Source organism: Streptopelia decaocto (genome assembly GCF_964273445.1).
Source record: "Streptopelia decaocto genome assembly, chromosome: 1".
Lineage (NCBI taxonomy): Eukaryota > Metazoa > Chordata > Aves > Columbiformes > Columbidae > Streptopelia > Streptopelia decaocto.
The window spans coordinates 119,120,725-119,139,741 of record NC_138663.1 but is presented as its reverse complement, the minus strand read 5'-3'; the positions used below and the strand labels follow the sequence as shown (position 1 = coordinate 119,139,741).

General features: G+C 41.1%; 1 protein-coding gene across 4 annotated transcripts in view; it reads right to left on the bottom strand.

The window, feature by feature from the left end:
- ERG (ETS transcription factor ERG) overlaps window positions 1-19,017 on the bottom strand; it is a 145,557-nt gene that overhangs the window by 94,855 nt on the left and 31,685 nt on the right. For 3 of the 4 annotated variants that reach the window (XM_082044723.1, XM_082044717.1, XM_082044719.1), the window contains one exon: window positions 10,500-10,587. In XM_082044723.1, the coding sequence (XP_081900849.1) occupies window positions 10,500-10,538 (39 nt within the window). In that variant the 5' untranslated portion in view covers window positions 10,539-10,587. Of the gene's footprint in view, window positions 1-10,499; window positions 10,588-19,017 lie in introns of those variants that run through there. The other variant, XM_082044720.1, reaches the window with a different exon arrangement.

Genomic DNA, 19,017 nt, shown 5'->3' with positions numbered 1-19,017 from the left:
TGTCATGTAACTTGTATGCTAAAACATGATGTAGGACAACCAGTGAGATGGGTAAATATGGCGGCACATCAGTTTTATTTGATTAAGATTTGTACTTCTTCATAGGGAGCAGCCCTGCCATAACCTATGAAAACAAATACACCCCTGCAGCCAAGAGAACATCCCACCCTGATTTACCCCAACAGCACTGATCATCATCAAATCTACCTTCTGCTGCAGCCCAGGACAGTCTCTCCCTTCCTTTCAATGCAATTTGAAGAGCAACAGAAAACAGGGGTTTTATTCAGATGAGGACAGGAATTTCTCCATTCCTTTCATGGGGACTCATCCATCATGGCAGCCCTCTCCAGGCGACAGCAGCAGAACGTGGAAGGGCTTATGCAAGCATGAGGCAGAGCCTGCAATTTGTGCCTCGGTTCACTGCTTCCTGCCGATTTTGGAAGGCTGTTCAGGAGCACAGACTGGTATCTAAAGAGAGCTCTGGAGATAACGCAGCTCACAGAGTTTCCCCACTCCATGTGTTTAACTTCCTCCCAATTAGAAGAATCTGGTCAACTGAGGAATGCTCATCCATTCTGGTTCCGCTTCTTTTCTTGCATCAAATCTTATGTATTTTGACATTTATAGCCAAGCATTTGAACTGAGGCACTGACTAGATTCAATTGTTAAAAGTACCTTCATCCCCCTTCTGCTTTGTGTGCTTGCTTTGGTTTGGATTATTAGCAATTTAAAAATCAATCTTCCAGTTAAATGTTTAATGGTATAATTGCTTCTGTTGCCTAAATTTGTTTACTTTGTGCTTTATTAGCACGTAATAACTGAAAGTATATTTTCCTCTGTCTGAGTTAATAATGTCTCTGCAATGGCTCAAGCACTGTTAGCCAACTGGCTGCAGTTCTGGGACAACTCAGAGAGAACCAGAAAGATTTTCTGAAGCTGTAACTAAGGAGTGGGTGGCTTCCCTTAACTGAACAAACTTGAATTCTCAGTTGGCCTCCACTTAAGATTGAAACATATTTTTTGTTCATTCTTAGTTCATTTTGAGGGCCCTAGTGTAAATGTTGGGCAAGGAAGTTTTGCTGTCCAAGACTTGGACATGTGTGCCAGCTGGGTCCATTGTTCTCTGCAGCCCTTGTCCTGAGATCTTCTCCAGGGAGGGATCCTACAGGAGTGCCCTACAGGTCCCTGCCTGCCCACCTACACAGGTTCCTTTGCAAGGTTGGGAGTAAAGTGGCTTAACCCATCTCCTGCTGGCAAGGCAGCAAGGACCATGTCCCAGATGTGTTCAGCATCATCTGTGGTTCTGCTCTGCAAATTTCCATCCTGCCCTGACATCTAGAGATGCTAACTCAGGTTTGGGACATGGCTGCACCTGAGCAGCCTGCCATCTCCTCCCTGCTTTCCAAAGGTTTACTAGACTTGTGTAAAATGTCATCTTGATGATGTTTTACTGATTTTGGATTTGGACATGGCTTGTTTGCAAAAGGCTCGGGTGTACCCCCACTTCTGTGTTACATATTGAGGATATGCCATGTAAGATGGGATTCAGTCAGTCTAATGAAGAACCACCTACAAGTCCCTCTGTGCTTAATGTAACTACTCTAGAGCCCCTCATGCCTGCCCTAGAGCTACCTGTGGCAGAGCAGAAACCATAAAACATAGAGGTAAAAGAGGTTACATGTTTGGGAACAAAGCTCCCTCTCCTTTTCCCAGCTGTTACCTTAGGGGCAGTGGCACCAATGTTTGATGCATGTTGGGACTTCTTCTGCAATGAGATTACCACTGATGTCAGTCAACCTGCCATGCTCTGCTCCTTCTGACACCCACCTGAGAAGCACAGGCAGCGCTCAGCTCATGGGCTGGCCTTGCTGTACTCAGGATTTCTCACATTTGCAGGATTCCTCCCACATTATTCACTGGCCTGACATCTGCCAGGTTTCTGGGTTCATGGAAAATTTCTATATGTGACCAAGGCAGTATGCACAAACAATTATGTCAGCTCATCCTGGAAGGCTCAGACTTATCTACCCCCTTTTGAGTGCTACTTTGCTGAATTTTAAATAGCAGGTTACAGTGTCCTACCCAATTTTTGCTGCTCTGCAAGGAGGTGATAATGACTGCCAGAATTTGGGTTTTACAGGTTATTAGGCATCAAAAAGCTGGGATTTTGAGCAGGACCTGGTAGTGAGGGACCACACTGTGGAGCCTCCTATCTATAGGGCTCACTGGCAAGACAGACATGGGAATTTAGGGCAACAGCAGTGGTCCTGTCATCCTGTCTGTTCTTCTAGGGCAAAAAGGACAGGATACACATTTCCAATGAAAACAAACAAACAAACAAAAAAAACCCCACCAGGAGTACACCTATGGTATAGAATGAGTTTTTCTTCCTAATGAAACATGACTGGAAATACCCAAATACTGGCTACTGGCTTGAGCCAAAAAAGAATTATTTTTCACAGCAAGAATTTGAACTGGCTTGGGAAAGAACAGTGAGAGTCTCAAAACATCCTACAGAATAACGGGCCAAGACTTATGGCAAATGATAAAATAGCAAGTTGGCGGAGGGTATCTAATCAAATGCCCATAACTATTTATGAGGTAATGTCTGTATTAATAATCTAAAGAAGGGGATTAAACAGCACATCAGCAAAAGATATTGCACCCTAAAGTCAACTCAGGGACACCAGAAGGACAGCTGAAATAGTCCAAAAGAGTCTTGAGGAGATTATAACACGGGTAGGAAATAATGAAGTAAGATCTCAGATTCAAGGAGGATGGTAATCGGTACAAGTATGCAATATGACATCAAAATAAAGGAGAGACGGGAAAAGAGAGAGAGAAGCAAGACTCAGGGAAGAGATTAATGTTTCAGCATCTTGTGCAGAGGAAACACATCATCATGCCCAAGGGAAGCATCTCTCCCTGTCTGTCAGCTGCAGGAGCAACATCCCCTGATTCCAGCTCTAGGAGGTGCTACTAGAAAGATAACAATGTGGTGATTCGTGACCAAGCAACAAGTATAGCTGACAGCAGGGCAGGATGTAGCTGCAGAGGTGACAGAGGAAAAGCTGCCTGGCCCCATCATATGAAACAGACTGTGACCAGAACTAATGTGGACAGCCTGTGAGGTGCTTGGCAACCTCCCGTGAGCCCTCCTTATAAATCTCCCTCTTGAAGGTGAGGTGGAGCAAAAGCAGTGTGAAGTGAAGGAGTTTGGATCTGTACAGAGCAGATATATGAAGGCTGGTCAAAGAGGGAGCAAGGTGGCTGAATGTGAGGAAATAATGAGTTATGGGGAATTATCTCTCAAGAAAGGTTAAGGGTGACCCATTGCTTAGGATATTTGTGACCAGATCAAGGCAAAATGCAAATCCAACATACATTAAACAGTAATCTCTGACTCACTGGGAGATAATCTCTGCATATCTTTAGCATTTGCACTGTAGATTTGTGTGAGGATAGTCCTGGGCAGGTGGTTTCTGTAACCACTTGTCAAAGAAGGAGGAGATTGTTACTACAGCCTCTTGGAGTCCCAGGTCTGCCCAAACACCACGTGGGTGGAGCTCCCCAAGGCTGACGCTCTTGCACCTCTTCCCTTCAGTGCTCCCACTGCAGCCATATGCAAAAGGCACTGTCCTGTAGGCATGAAGCACAGCATGGATGCTAGGGCTAGTGAAATTGCTGTTCCTGTCTGCCAGGATGGCCAGGACCTAAGAAGAAGAAGACATATACTTCGGCAGTAGGCTTGAGAGAGATTTACAGGCAGTGAAACAAGACTGAGATTTGGGAGCCCTCAGTCCCATTCCAGGCTCTAGAGCAGAGGAAGAGGATGGGGAAGAATCTTCTTTCCCAGTTTTCTCCAAGCGTAACCCTTTTTGTCCCTGTCTGTTTTGTCTGTCCTTCCCAACTTCTTCTCTTAACTTCTCCCCACCATCAGCTTGCCACCCTGGCTCCAGTTTCCAGGACCATCCATTTTATGATTTCTACCCATCAGCAGTAGAAATGTCCAGATTTCTAACAGTCTGGTAGACTGTAGAAATGAAATTTGAAGACATCTGACTCTACATAACAAAGAGTTAGTGTAAAGCATATATATCAGCCAGACCATTGAAAATGCAGTTGGTGCTCTTTAGTTTGTTCTTTCCCGCTTATGAAAAAAGATAATTTTTGTTCAAAAAATGGCATCTTTTAAGGAATTATCCATACCATTAGTCCCCAGAACAATAGAGATTAAAGTCTCTAGTCCATCCCCTATCAAAATAACATACTTTTCTTTGAACATGTCATTAACACTGTTTTCCATCTGGCTGTTGGCAGCAACCTTGGATTTGCTCCGAATTGCTGAAAGTTCATCAATTATAGTACACAGAAGCTATTATCTCTCTTTTCCTTTAGCAAGGAGGTATTTGCTCAGGCAGAGAGGAGGGAGAGTTCAAGAGAAAAGTAAAAAAAAAAAAAAGAGCAAAAAGAAGAATTTACTAATGTAAACTCCTCTACGGCAATTATTAACAATCCAGAACTCAAAAGGTAAATCACAATTTTTGCATACAAGGAGATTCTAGCATTCAAATACAGTAGTGATCATGGCATTATCACACGTAACTGATGTATGCCGACAAAGGATGGAAATAACACACCAGATTTTAAGCCTACCACTTCAGGGGTTTGGTGAACAAGTGCTGGTGTGGAGGAGTGTAACCCACATTCATTATAAACTCAGTTCCTCTATTTTATGAAAACCCAGACTAAACCAGGTCTATCAATCAAACAAGCTTTAGCAACTGTGATCCAGTTAGCATCATTAGTAAGACACATAGTGAAATGGAAACAATGGTGTTATCCTGTACACGGTGGTGTTAAGAGCACAAAAACAGGGGAAGATCTTTTAAAGTTTTGCCAGAATAATGACTGAAGTACACAGTGAGGAGTAAGCAGAGGGGATAGGACTTACAGTTATTCACCAACGGCAGCTTCAGGGACTACTGCGACAGATGCTTTTTCACATCTGTCACTGAGGGACATTTGTAACCCATGAGATGAGAGCCTGCATGTTATCCCAGAATAGCTGTCAAGCAGCAAGTTTGCAGCCCAGATAACCCACAGTAGCTTGCTCACCTCTGTGCATGGGGGCTAAATGCACCATCTCACAGCTAGAGACCACTGCAGGCAATACATTCACGGGGTCATCACCAATTCATACCTGTAGGAGGTTTGGCTCATTAGCCAACAACTATAAGGAGCAGTTATTCCATATTTTCTGTAGAGAAGGGGAGGATGTTATCAAATTGGCTCCAGTGGTGACATACTGTGATACAGTAGTATTACATTCTCCATATGGATCGCCTACTCGGCTACACTGCAATGTGTCTGCCATTAGCTTTCTTCATATGTGACTTTGGGCAAAGCTCTTTGTATCTTTGGCTCAGATTTCCATGCTCTCACTCCTAGCTGAGCTGCCCAAATATCATTTTATAAGCAATGAAAGAAGTGGTCTAGCAATGCAAAGAATCCACAAAGACTATGATCCCAGCTTAGTCAAGACTCTAAAAGAGGTGGGAGGAAAAGCCTGGTTTTATCTGCCTTATCCTCGAGGATAATAGTAATTCTATCCTTCTACCCTTCTTGTCTTCCTTGCCTATTCAGGCACAGACTGTATTGTGCATACAAAACTCCTCACATAACAAAGTCTTGGATCCTATTTAGATACTCTACAATTCCACGAAAAACAACAGATTATATCAGACTCAGAATATGCTCCTTAATGAATAATACCAGATTAAAAAATCAGATTTAACCATAACACAACAGATTAGGTACATCTAGCAGCATTTCTACATTGCCATAATTTGAAATCCCACTTTTTTTTTTGGTCAACAAAGGAGGTTTTGTAATACTTTCAATGACAATATGAGATGCTGTGCATGGAAGTGTGCATACGCCACCTAATTCATAGCCCAGGTACATAAATGCTAAATTCAGGAGTAATCTTCAGAAACAGTTATGGAGTAATTATTTTATTTCTTCTGAGAAACCAGCTTTTCCTTCATTGTAATATGAGGTACAGCTTTCAGTTTTGGAAAACTCAATTTGATAGATTCAGAAGGAACAAACTCTAGTTACATCCACAGAATAAATGATGTTGTATGGACACAGACCAGCTGAATTTGGCTGAAAGTGGTTGGTGCTCTTTGAGACTTTTTATTAAAAATGTCCTATTTGATTAAGCTATCTGGGATGTACAGTGTCCCCATTTTTCAACTTCTACAAGGCAAAAGGCAGCTATGCAACTCACAAGCACCTCTGTTCAGCTGCTGCCATTCACCTGACTCTTCATGCATTCCAGATCTCAAATCATCACCAAGGAACTGAAAAATTGGACCACCTAAACATACACAGATCAAAACTTCCACCACCATATATCAGCCTTGCTGCAATGGAAATTATACCCGTTTACCTCAGGGTAGACTCCATTCTTGGTAAAATGCGGTAGTTTCTTTACCTACAAGTCATACCCTTGGCCCTTCTTCTCCCAGTGAGGGCCAAAGGAACAGCAGTAACTCATTTTTTCCTGAGAACTAGTTCCACAAAATCCCCTCAGAGTGATGGCACAAGGTAACTAAAATCAAATAAGCATTTGATCTTTGCAAATGAGGCTGCTGAAATCAGAATTTAACCCTTAAAAAAAATTTTTAAAAAATAACTGAATGGTCAGTATTCACAAAGCATGTATCACTAAATGCAAAATATGCAAAACTCGCGTAGCATTTGCACAGTGTTTCTGTGACTGCTGTTGGAAGAACTGGAGATTAATGAATAACAGAACAACAACAAAAAAAACCACATAAAAATGTATGTAAATCACAGTCTTGCCTCTATAAAAAGACAACCTAGCCACTGGCTTCTTGAAAATGTCTCTAAACTTTCTTTTAAGTTTGATGATATACAACTCTTCTTAAGTCGTCTAATACCAGTCTAAGCAATTAGATTCTTATGTACCTCCCAAATGATGAACTACCCAAAGCAAAATAGTTCAGACTGACAAAAAAAGGCTCAGCTTCCTGAAGAAAACTGTATTCAACAAATTCATGAAACACCTAGTTTAGAAAGACAGCAAAAATGGTGCATTTCCTAGAAGTGACCCTTAATGTACATAGAATAAGACATGCACTTTTGCTGTGTATGAAAACTTCTATTGGTGACAAACGGACCTTGATCCCCTGACCTCACAAACAAAAATCTTCCTTAATACTATGCTTAACATTGAACACTTTGTATCTCCCAATTAAAATTACAGGCTCTTTCAGTGTCATGGGCAGGGTGAGAGGTGAAGACAGAGCTGGTTGCAAAACACCATTCTACAAACATCTCTCCAGTGTGTGGACTCATTAGAGAAAACTTATTCTGGAAGACTAAGGGAATACACAAACGTCAGTATAAATGTGAGCACCTTGTACCCAAGCCCTTTTAACTATCAAAAACTGCCCAAATGACTGTCCAAAAATAATTTCTTCATTCTAATTACAGATACTGGCAAGAAATAATGTGTAAACACTTGTTTTCTTAAGAGTTTGCCACTAGTCCAAACTAATGGCACTATTTTAATCCTTTAACAATAGCAAGCCTTATTAAACCAGGATGCTGATCCCACAAACCACTGGGCACACACACAACTTTATCGATGTGAGTAGTCTTACTTATTCCAGCCCTCTCACAGGCACTAAAAGTATGTGGAATTGCTTGAAGATCAGGGTCAAAATTCCCCATATTTTACTGAACCGGAACCAAAGGTCTGAACATATACATCCTTTTTCTTGTCCACATCAAATGTTTCTTTCCTTTACGCTTTGGCAAAATACAAGGCTGTGATTCAGGTAAAACTGGGCATTAGGGAGCAACAAGAACATGGGTTCACCATATCAATTATGGATGCTCCATTCTAGCTGAAAAATATAAAGGTTAATCTTTAGTAGCTATGGAATGAAGCTGCCCAAACAAAATGGGGACACACACACCAAAACTTTCAAAATATTCCCAAAGTTGGACAGGATCTGTCTGGGCACTGGAATCCAGCTCTTAGCATTTCTTATTCAGGAATGAAGCACAAGATTTGCAAGTTTAGTTACATTTTCTCTTCTTAGCGGGAAAGGCAAAATGAAATCACCCTTTCTGGAAAAAAAAAAAAAAAGCTTCTGAATATTCATATTGTCATAATCACTTCTCTTTCTCTTTTGCATTAATTTTCTGCACATATTCAGGCAGAAAACTTAAAATCTGTCAAATCTTAATAATTCAGACACTTCCTACAAAGTGATCTTCAAAGTTACAGCTCCAAATGTGTATGAATGAGGCCATGTCTGCTTACTCAAGAAAATAAAATAAACAATACCATGTGACCTACCTGACAGAGTACAGTTAAACAAAACCATATCAAGGATGACTGTAATGAACCCAGTTTGACCCTTCTACCTCACCACAGCAATGAGAGATATAAAAGACTATAGCATAAAATAGTCTTTGTTATATCCCATGTGCTATACTTTCTCATGGCTTATTTTTAAGAATGTACTCAAATCCACTTCAAAAGTGTAAATGAACAGAGCATCCCCAGCAGCTTTCTGGAGAATGTGTTTAGACCAAAGCAGACCCTAATGACATAAACAGAAATGTGAAAGATTTGATGTCTAGTTGGCTAGCTTTCCTATCCCAAACACAGTAATAAAGTAGTTGACTTCCTTGCAACATTTTTCAAGGTAACAGCAACTTCTGTGTGCTGTCCTGATTAAAATAGGCTGCTACAGGTTCCCTTGAACACATCACTACAGAGATTTTTATGCATCTCTCTTTTACTTGCTGTTAAAAGGTCCAGGCATAGCCAGCCTTGCCTTCTCAGACTCTAACATCCATGCTTTTAAAAAAGGCTTCAGATACCAGTTTTGGCAGAAAGTATGGAACTGAGTTCTTCTTAATGTTATTTCTGGCGCTGCAGACACTCAGAAAGCATGAGGAGGTACTAAATGCCCTTAACATTTTTGAAGTCTTACTGGTTGAAATCCAAGTGATGAGACACAAAGAGGTGAGACAGCTTATGGTGGGGTGTTTCTCTGCTCTTTCTATAAAAACTAAGAACCAGAACACTGTAAAAGTGCTAGGTTTTGGAAAACTTGGATGATCTCCCACACTACTGACAGTCATTCTAGTATCTAAACAGAATCCAAAAACACTGTCTGGAGCTATAGAGAGAATTTCCTTCATTTGCTACCTTTTAATGAGTAAAGTGAGTTGTTTAAAATAATATTTCATTTTTATTCAGTTAAAAATAAGTTGAAAAATTAAGCTTGTCTACAGAGAGCTGCTGACTGGTAGATAGCAGTCAACTGAGAAAAAAAAAAAAAACAACAACAATGAAATAAGTTGTAGAAAACATAATTTCAAGGAAAGACAGAAAGACAGACAGACACAAAGGCAGTCAGAAGGAAAAAAAAAAAAAAATAAAACTTTTCACTTACAGCCTGCTAAGCATGGCTGATCTATTTCTTTGATTACAACAATATTATTATACCAGCAGTATTTTCAGTTGGCAAACTCCATGTGAAAGAGAAGCATGCAGGTTCATCATACTGTTTGTATATAACAATCAGATGGCTTTACCCACCTAAGGCGCTGGTATACAAGTATCTTTTTATTTTGTGGAAAAGAATTACTGTTCTTCTCTGGGAGCTAGGAAACCATTTCCAAACAAAACCTCTAGATGATGAAATAGTGAGGCAGAAATAGGGTATCCCCCAAACCAGTCAGTTTGTGAGGCTCAATGCTGTTCTTTATGTGCAATACCCCAAAACGTTCTGACCTTAGCAACACCTCCTCAGCTACACCTGCTAAGTCTAGCAGGCTCTCAGTCTTCAGTGAAGAAGGATAAGAAAGACACAGTGACAGCAGTAATAGTAACAATAATAGTAACAATAAAGTACAAACGGTAAAACAGTTTTCGAAATGTAGCAACACAGGGTAGTTTTTAAGGCAGCAGCACACCTCAATATCTACACTCGTATGACTTACATAAAACCAGGCACTCGGCCTTTTCAATGGGATGTTTCTTTGGCTTTGAATTTTTGCGTTATACTCACTTTCCTTCTCCAGTAGAAGTTAAAGTTCGCCACTAGCTTTCATGGAGCAGAAAGGGGGACATAGAATTCAGTATTTTTCAAGTAGGTGTTATCAAGCATACCAAATATTAAAGAATAATCAAGGGGTTTTAATCTTAGAAAAAGTTATCCTCAAAGTATCTACATACTTCAGAGCACATCAGTTCAGGTGTCAGCAGCAAAGACTGCAGGACTGACTCAGACAATAGCATAAAAATATCAAGGAATAAAAGAGACAGTGTTGTGCAGTAGCACAATTTATAAACATATAAGAAAACCTGCAGTATGTATACATATTCTTTAATTTTATCACTCTCAAAACACCTGAGGACTCACAATAAACAGGAAACTAACCTTGATGTGAGCTGCTGGATCTGGGACAGTCTGAATCATGTCCTTTAGCAGGCCAGCGTGTTTACCAGGAGCTCAGATCCCAAGGCAGCTGCATAACCAAAGAAACAAAAGTCATATGATTATATTTTAAAAGTTCATTTTCCATAGAAATCTTTTTATAGACAGCATCTTTCCTTCCTCAGACTTCCTCAAGAAACAGTATAGTTGAATTGCTAAGACTATTTAGTACAGGAGAAAACAGTTGGCCCTGAAATTCTTAAGGAAAATTGGTCCTTTTTGTGTACAATGGATGATTTTACCTAATTATAAACTCCTGGATGTGCTCTGCCCTGCACAGCCCCACTATTCACACAAGATATCAGAGATTTCCACAATCTCTTCTTCCCAATTTAGAAACACAGCAGGACTGGGATAGATCTGGAGCTGATATAAATAAGTATCATTTCACTGAAGTTGTGCCCATTTACAAGAGCTGCAAATCTGGTCCAGCCACTCAATTAACAACACTTCAGAGCATGGATCTTCTGGGATCCCTTATCCATGTCCGGTAATAAAGTACAGAGGGGTTGGGGTAGGCAGGGTGCATTTTCATGATGTGCAGGGAGGGGGAGACCATTAAAAGAATTAAAAACAATAACAATATGTAATATAAATAATGTAAAATACTGCTCAGTAACAGGAACATCAAATAACTGCTAATAAATTAGGATTGATAAGTCAGGAAATTAGAAAGCATGGGAAATGTAGGAACATTATTATTTACAGTGATCTGTTCTTCTCTCTGTTCTTCCTAAAAGCCTGGAAATTCCCATTTCTCATGCAAGAGGTTTCCTTTTGCCCATGACCTTGAACTTTTCAAATCTTTTAAAGCAGCAAGGCACTACTAGAAAAAAAAAAAATCTTTTTCTTCAGCATTGGCTTTTTTTATTTCATTATCTTTTATCACATCTACACTAACTTGCATAGTCAATTGCAGATGCCTTTCACCTATTTGCTCAGGAGAAATGTTGTTAGACTGATGAACACTGAGTTGCAGCTTGCCCCAGAAGCAGTCCTCATGATGTAAGTGAGCCATTTATAAACTGAGGTACTACATTGTGCAATTAAAGGTAGCTCCATTTAGATATTGGCACATTTCCTCCTTACTACTTAGAGGATCCAGCTTTGACCCTCTTCAAATCATGGAGACGATGTACTTAATTCAATGGCCTATTAGAGAAACCCCAAAACAAGCCAAATTCTGATTTTGTACACTTTCCTCAGCTATCTGTGGATGACCAAATGGGATATTGATGTCATGGTTGTAAGGGAAGATTTTTCTTTCCACAGAACTTAAATTATCTTCAAAAGCAGCAGACACTTGTTTTGGTAAAAGCAAAGTTTCAACAGCTATGTTGTTCAGATTTAAGTCATATAGAAACACTAACAGCACTGACATGCCTTTCGGTTCCCTTCCTCCCATCCCTAGTAAATCCACACCCGCCATGTTATTCACTGGATTTATGGGATTCATATTTTAAGCTTTTGAAATGTCATACATAGAATATGGAAGCTACTAAATTTTATTTAGACTGAACAGAAAAATATTTTGAACTCAGTGTTAGATCACACTTTCACAGTTTGCATACTTCCATCGCTGTGTTGCCATAACAGTCCCTCACCCCCAGCACAGAAGCTGGCTCAGGAAAGAGGGGACTTGTGCCACATCAGGGTTGATTTCTGTCTAATGTCTTTGCTCTGTGTGCAAGTAGGCACTGTGTCTCTCCTCCCTAGTCACATATTTTACTTGGTTAACTCAGGTTTCAAAAGAAAAGTGGGTTTAGATACAATTTGGGAAGCAAATTCCAACAACAGCTAGACAAATAGAAGGGGATCTCACACGCCTGACAGAGCTGGGTACCTCCGCTTCTGTTTGTTTCTCAGAAATTCTGCTTGTTCCCTGCCCTGGAGCCTGTTCCCTGCCCAGGACCAACTGTGTGACACCTCACATTGTGGTGGAGACAGAACATGCAGGACCTCCAGCTTGCCCAGCCTGCTACAGCTTGGAGAGCTGCTGAGCTGGTAACACCTGACAGCAGTGCAAGGATTTCTGCCTCTCCTGGGCTCTTGCTGCCTGGGTGGTTCACCCCACAAAAGCAGGATTTTGCGCTTAGGAAGCACGTGTTGAGCTCAGAGGTGTGGACTCCATTCCAGAAATGCCCCATGTTGCTCTGAGTTGGGAAACAGACTTCTCTTTCAGAGCTCAGACTTGCTTGAAGCTATTGGGGTTTAAGAGAAGCTGTGTGAACTATGCCAGGCTCATTCATATCATGTCTTTTCCCCAAGAAGACGGATTCTTTTATAGAAGCGAAGATGATGGAGAACATTTGCAAGCCAGTTTCCTACTCTACACCACATGGTACAGGAATCAAAGACAAGCAAATATTAGTTGGAAAGATGCACATGCAATTGTTTCGGCCATTTGACTTTTCTCCCCATGCTGCTGTGTAGTGATGATCCTGAAAGGGGGAATTCTTCTTTAAACTTAGCCTTTGGCAGTGTATTCTTCTTTCTCACTTGGATATTCATTTATAGCTATTCTAAAGGGGTACATGTCCTAGTTTGCAAAAGGCATGACTTCTATATTTTTACTTCTGGAAATCATTGTTAAAAAAGCTGTGACAGTTTTCTGTGCTTTTTCCAAACAGAAATCTAATTTTAATTATTTTAGCTCCACCTTTACTCTCTGGAATTGGAGCTTCCACACATCTGGTACTAACTTACTGAACCAGATGGTATTTGTTGCCAGAACCTCCTCCACCCCCACCCCAAATTTCATGCTGGTCATGTTTATACTTGACAGTCTGTCACAGGGTCTGCACGTGGCTGTAGGTTTTGTCCTGCATCCTCTGGCTTGCACGATTCTAATGTTAGAGCCAAAATGACACTAAAGCCTGGTTCAGGAAGACATCTCTTTTCAGGAAACTGAAACAAGGAAATAATAACACAAACTGAAAGTTAAGTGCTTGCTTAAGTGCCTTCCTGATTTAGGGTTTAGCACTGGAAAGATATTTGTAGCCATGGAGCAGGTTTTCTTATAGTTCCCAGCATCCTTATTCAAGACTAGCTTTCATTAATCCTGCTTCAGAGGTACAGGTCCTCATGGCATCCCACCTCACAGGTCATCAGAGAGTAGAGAGATGGCAGCAGTCCTGGTGGCACCCAAGGGATGGACCCTGCAGCTTCTGCTGGCATGTGGTCAGACGCAAGTTCATCATACGACCAAAATGAAAAAAGGCCCTGTCACATAATGGGAAGCCTTTCTGTTACATGAAACAAACAATCATCCATCAGGTCAGTGGGACTGTGCACATCTGTTTGTCCAACCGGAATGGTAGAGCTGCCATGGGGCCATGACACAACACAGGGAGGGAAGCAATGGCTTCTCGGTGGAGTTGGAGCACACTTGCACTCCCACCCCACAACCCGTACACAGCCACCAAATGAAAAGAAGCTGTATTTTAGTTATATGTGGGGGACAGAGCGTGTACTGAGCATACCCCAAGGGGCCCAGGAGAAAAGGCACCAGAAGATGGGCAAGAGACTGCTGGAACAGTAGACCAGGCTCACATGTCCTGCCACATCCTCAAGAAAAGAGGATAATGGGCATCAGGCTGTGGTCAGCATTAATTCGTGACAGGATCTGGCTTTTGGTACTGATTCCCATCCCCCTGATACATCCAAAACGTCATAAAAGAAAAATGGCAATAGTGAAAAGTAGCAACATTTTTAATGAGATGGGAGATTCAAATTCCCCTCTGATATTCAGGACAGATTAAAATATCAAGATAAAAACATGTTACTGTATGAATACAGCCAGCCCTGGGTTTGCCTGTGCTACCCTACACAGGAGGAGACAGATCAGCTACGGAGTCTGTTGTCTTTATGTGCACATGTTTATGCAAATCGTGTTCTTGGAGATATGTAAATACATCAGAGGGTTACAGAGTTATGTACAGCTCCAGAGTTCACCAGATGTGACTACATTGTTATTCTTTTCTTTAATAGTAGTATCAAAAGGATTAAACTTTTAAATGTACACATATCCTGCCAAATTACTGAAAGGCTGAACATTCCCTCTACGTGGGGGGCAGTACACACTTCTCTCTTGTACATTTTCACACTCGTATTACTTTGCAGACAGGAATGTAGGTCTAATTTCCATAATTGGACATGCTAGGGTCACCTTAAAACAAAACAAAACAAAACAAAACAAACAAACAAACAAAAAACAAAAACACAAAAAAGAAGCACATTCCTACCAATGTATCCTACACCCCACACTAAAGCGCTGTGAGAGAGCATGACCGGGCAGTCAGCGAAACTGATGGAAAAAGACTCCAGTCCGAACCCCTGGCAAAGCAACGCCCACATAGAGCAGAGCTTGACTGCAGCAAATAAAGAAACATGGTCCATGCTGCTTTTCTGCTGGGGCTGAATGTGGCCCAGAATACTCATCTGCACAGGGAATGATATTCAAAATACAGCCACAGTGCGTATCCAGTACCAGATAAGGAAGGGCTCCTTAATCAATGACAAGATGCCAGAATTGCTGGGTCAGATTCCTGGTGCAGTGAAAGCAAGAATAATATTAAAAGGTTACCCAAGCACAGGCTGCACAGGAGAGAGTGGTGCAAAAGCTCTGCCTGCAGGACAGCGGCTCTCTCCAAAGAGCCCTGTGTCACCACTGCTGGGACAGTAAGAGCCTGCACTATACAGATCCGTGAATGTTAGCATGAAAAGCTATGAATGGCACACAGTACTGGAGATCTGCACACACACACACACAGACACATGCTCCGGTACGATGAATAATACAGAGTGGCATTGCACTGAATTTCTACCAGCATAACTTTGGGATGTTTATCATTACTCACAGGAGGTGAATCCCCTAACAGTTATGCAGACTATCCCAAGTGAGCGCCAGCAGGACTTTCAGACCCCCTCACACTGTCATGCAACAGTACTTGGAACAGATTTTATCAGATCTGATGTTTTTCAGCTGTTGGAGAACTTTTGAGATGTGCGGTTTTACCCATTTGTTGGTAGTTTTATCAGGAAACCTCTTCCTGGACATCTGGGTCCTACCTGCACTAGTGAGACAGTGTGTAAAAGAGAGAAAACCTGGGATATTCAAAAGCCATAAAGACTATAAACCTGCTCTCAGTGGTGTGTAGAAACAGGGCAAGCTTCTGCTGCTGTAACATAGAGCTGCACTTTGATAGATCAATGTCCTATGTGTGTTTTTCAGCCACTCTGTAATTTGCGGACAAATAAACTTGTTCGAGTTATGGTGGAAGCCCTTGTACAGCAAATTTAAGCCAAATTTAGGCTTGCTGCACTTTAGAAGTGGTCTACAGATCTGAGGAGCTGCAAGGACCACTAACTGAAAAGCCCTAGTGCTGCTGCTTTATTCACATCATAGGGCTTTACTGAAGTTATTATATTAATTTATTTAAATTAAGTCCTTTAACAGGAGTAAGAAGAGAAGAAGTGAAATCCTCATCCACTGAAATAAACTGGATTTTTGTCACTATCTGAAGCAGGCCAGAAATTCACGCACTCTGTCTTACATATATGCAAAAATCACAGCACAGAAGACTGCTACAAGCATGCAATTTGGAAACTGCTAAACAAAGAAAACAATAAGTTTCTTGCACAGCATGGTACTGAAGTTAATGCCTCCTCTTCTCTAATGCTTCCAGGTCTAGAGGAAAATACACTAGAGCCAGGCAAGCAGCTCTTGCCCACACCTGAGGTTTGCTAAGAACCTGAGGGGAGCCCTCGGGAGAGACTGAGGCAGACCATGGCCCATAGATGTGTATTTCTGGGGGAAAATGGCTCAAAGAGCACAACCAAGTAGTACCCACTGAGGAAAGGCCCAGAACTGAAGTCGCAGAAATGTTTATAATTCAGCATTAATAAACCAGGGCTCCGATGAGCAGACTCTGATAATACAACTCTTCCAACCCAGGGCCAATATTGACAGTAAGCTATTACATAGCAGAGCTGCACGACATGAGCTTAACACTTTTATGTTTAGCTTGCAGTTGTATATAACCACTTCAGTTTTGGTTTTGTTTTTTTTTTTTTTCTTCTTATTGTGTAACCTCTCTGCATTTTAACAGCCTCAACAATGAAAACCTGAGGAAAGATCCCACTACACTCAAGAAATGCTGCTGTCCCGGCAATTCCTCTGATGCCAATGCATATTTGCTGTTAGGGTAAGACTTAATGATTGCAGGTGGATACCATAAATAAAAGAGTAAAGGACAAGAAAGCCAAAATAGGAAGTGTCAATCAATGTTTCTACAACTTTCCATTCTCAGTGAAAACCTTTTGTACTCATCCTGCCCTTGTAGGACTGAACTCAATGTGTTGTGCACCGTCTGATGTGCTTAGCTGCAGGAGTGGAACAATGCTAACTGCCATTAACTGTTACAGTAGTAAATTAGGATCAATAGATCTGGGCTAGGAGAGGCTCCTAACTTGTGAATCTAGTAGACTAGATCACTCTTCTGTACTTAGGAGAGCATAAAATAAATGGTAAGTTCTTTGGCAGCAATTTAAACAGAAGACAAAGTCTTTGATAATTTTCCAATTACACCGCTCTGATAATATGGGAGTTTTTTATAATATGGCATTATATGTTTTTTAAAAAATTACTGGGAAAAACAAAAGCTGAGCAGGTTTGGTTGGTCAATGGGTTTCAATTCTGGCAGCTAAAAACTGAAATATTTTTAACTTTCAACAAAAACCTAAAGAAGTTCATAAAGAAAAATGAGTGTTAGATCTGTTTATTTTTTTTTTCCCTGGATATAAAGAAAAACTTTCGTGCCCAGCCCTCCTCCTGAAAAGCCATCTGAGGGTTTGGTTTTATGACTGGCTCATGCTGATAAGTTCTCTCCCTCACACAACTTTAATATTATTTCTGTCAGTCAGATCAGGGTGCTGGTCTAACTGGAAGCAAATCACCTTTCTGGTGAAACTCCCAGCGGCACCAGTTCCCTGATGCAGTGAGTTGTGGCACCCCTGGAGCTCCTGGGGTAATGTGCCACAGGAGGGAGCATGTATCAGCTTGGGATGGTGGGTAGGTAAGATATGTCAGCAGTGGACATGGGCTTGGTATGGTTCAAATTGACCTTGAAAGCACAACTTGAATATTATTGTAAGAAATTCAGTAACTGAAGAATAAGCCACATGTCAACACCTGTCTGTGAAGGCACAGATGGCCAGGGTTTACAGTTAGCTCTGTACTAATAACAATACTCTGGGTCCTTAATCTCTGTGGGGGCAAATGGATGCATCTATCTGAAGATGTGTCTATGTTGTCTACGTCTATGTCTGTCTCTCCTGGAGTTCATCGAAACTGAAGATGGAAGACGCATTTTGTTCCAGGATACAGAGCTGATCTGCACACATTTCCAAGGAGTTAGAACATAAATTGGTAGTACAAGGAGTTAAATCTCTCCTAATGGATGAAGAGTGCTCTGTTTCTTGGAGTGATTGATCCTCCTACAGGGAAAAGACAGCAGATGTTCCCCCTCTCCTTCCCTTTGAATGTGGAGCCGGTGCAGAAGGCACATTTCTACTCTACCACCCAAATGTCTCTGTGCAGCTACTGCTTATCTCACATTCCAGTCCATGATCTCAGGGGAGGATACAGACCTAAATTAGCTCATTTACAGTAGGAAATTTAGACTACAGCCAAAAATATTTGCTTTCATTAGTACTCCCTATATAGTATGCCTCTGACCAATAACCTGTTTTATTTATTTTTTTGGCAAATTACCATGTTCTTATTCAAAGCCATAATGAGGATTATATATCAATGTGGAATGTAGAGCAGCTATTCCTGAAACTCCCAACTGCATATAAAAGAGTGTGGAATTCCCCAAACACTATCTCTTCAGTCCAGGCCACTTACAAATGTGGTTAACATGAATGAAGCAATATCTTCAGAAAGGAAGGAGACTTTTGAGTCACGTCTGACACATTTAACTACACCAACCACTTTCCATAGCTCCAGGTTTTGACTGTCTATCTTAATACCATGCAGGGGTGTTTGATAATGATTACTCCCTGATGCTTATCCTGTTACAAGATACTTATACACATGCACGGGATACCAAGGGGAGAGTAACACATGAATTCAAGACTTTGTGCTCTCCAAGTGGAAAACCACAGAGATCACAAAAAATGTTCCAGGATCAAGTCAAATTCCTACTTGGTGCACTTTGCTGCTTTTCTGTTTCATGCTAGATCTGCCCTGTTGGATTTCTGTGTTTAACTATTAAAACTCAGCTCAACTCCATGCTTAGCTGAAGGTGTCTGCCAGTCAGCTCCGCAAAGCAAGACACGCAGCCATGAAGTAGCCACCACGTAATTTCTGTCTGCAGCTTATAATTATGGAACTTAGTGCTCTACAGAAATATGACTTTCCAAACAAAAACAAAAAACCCAAAAGCAGGATGACATC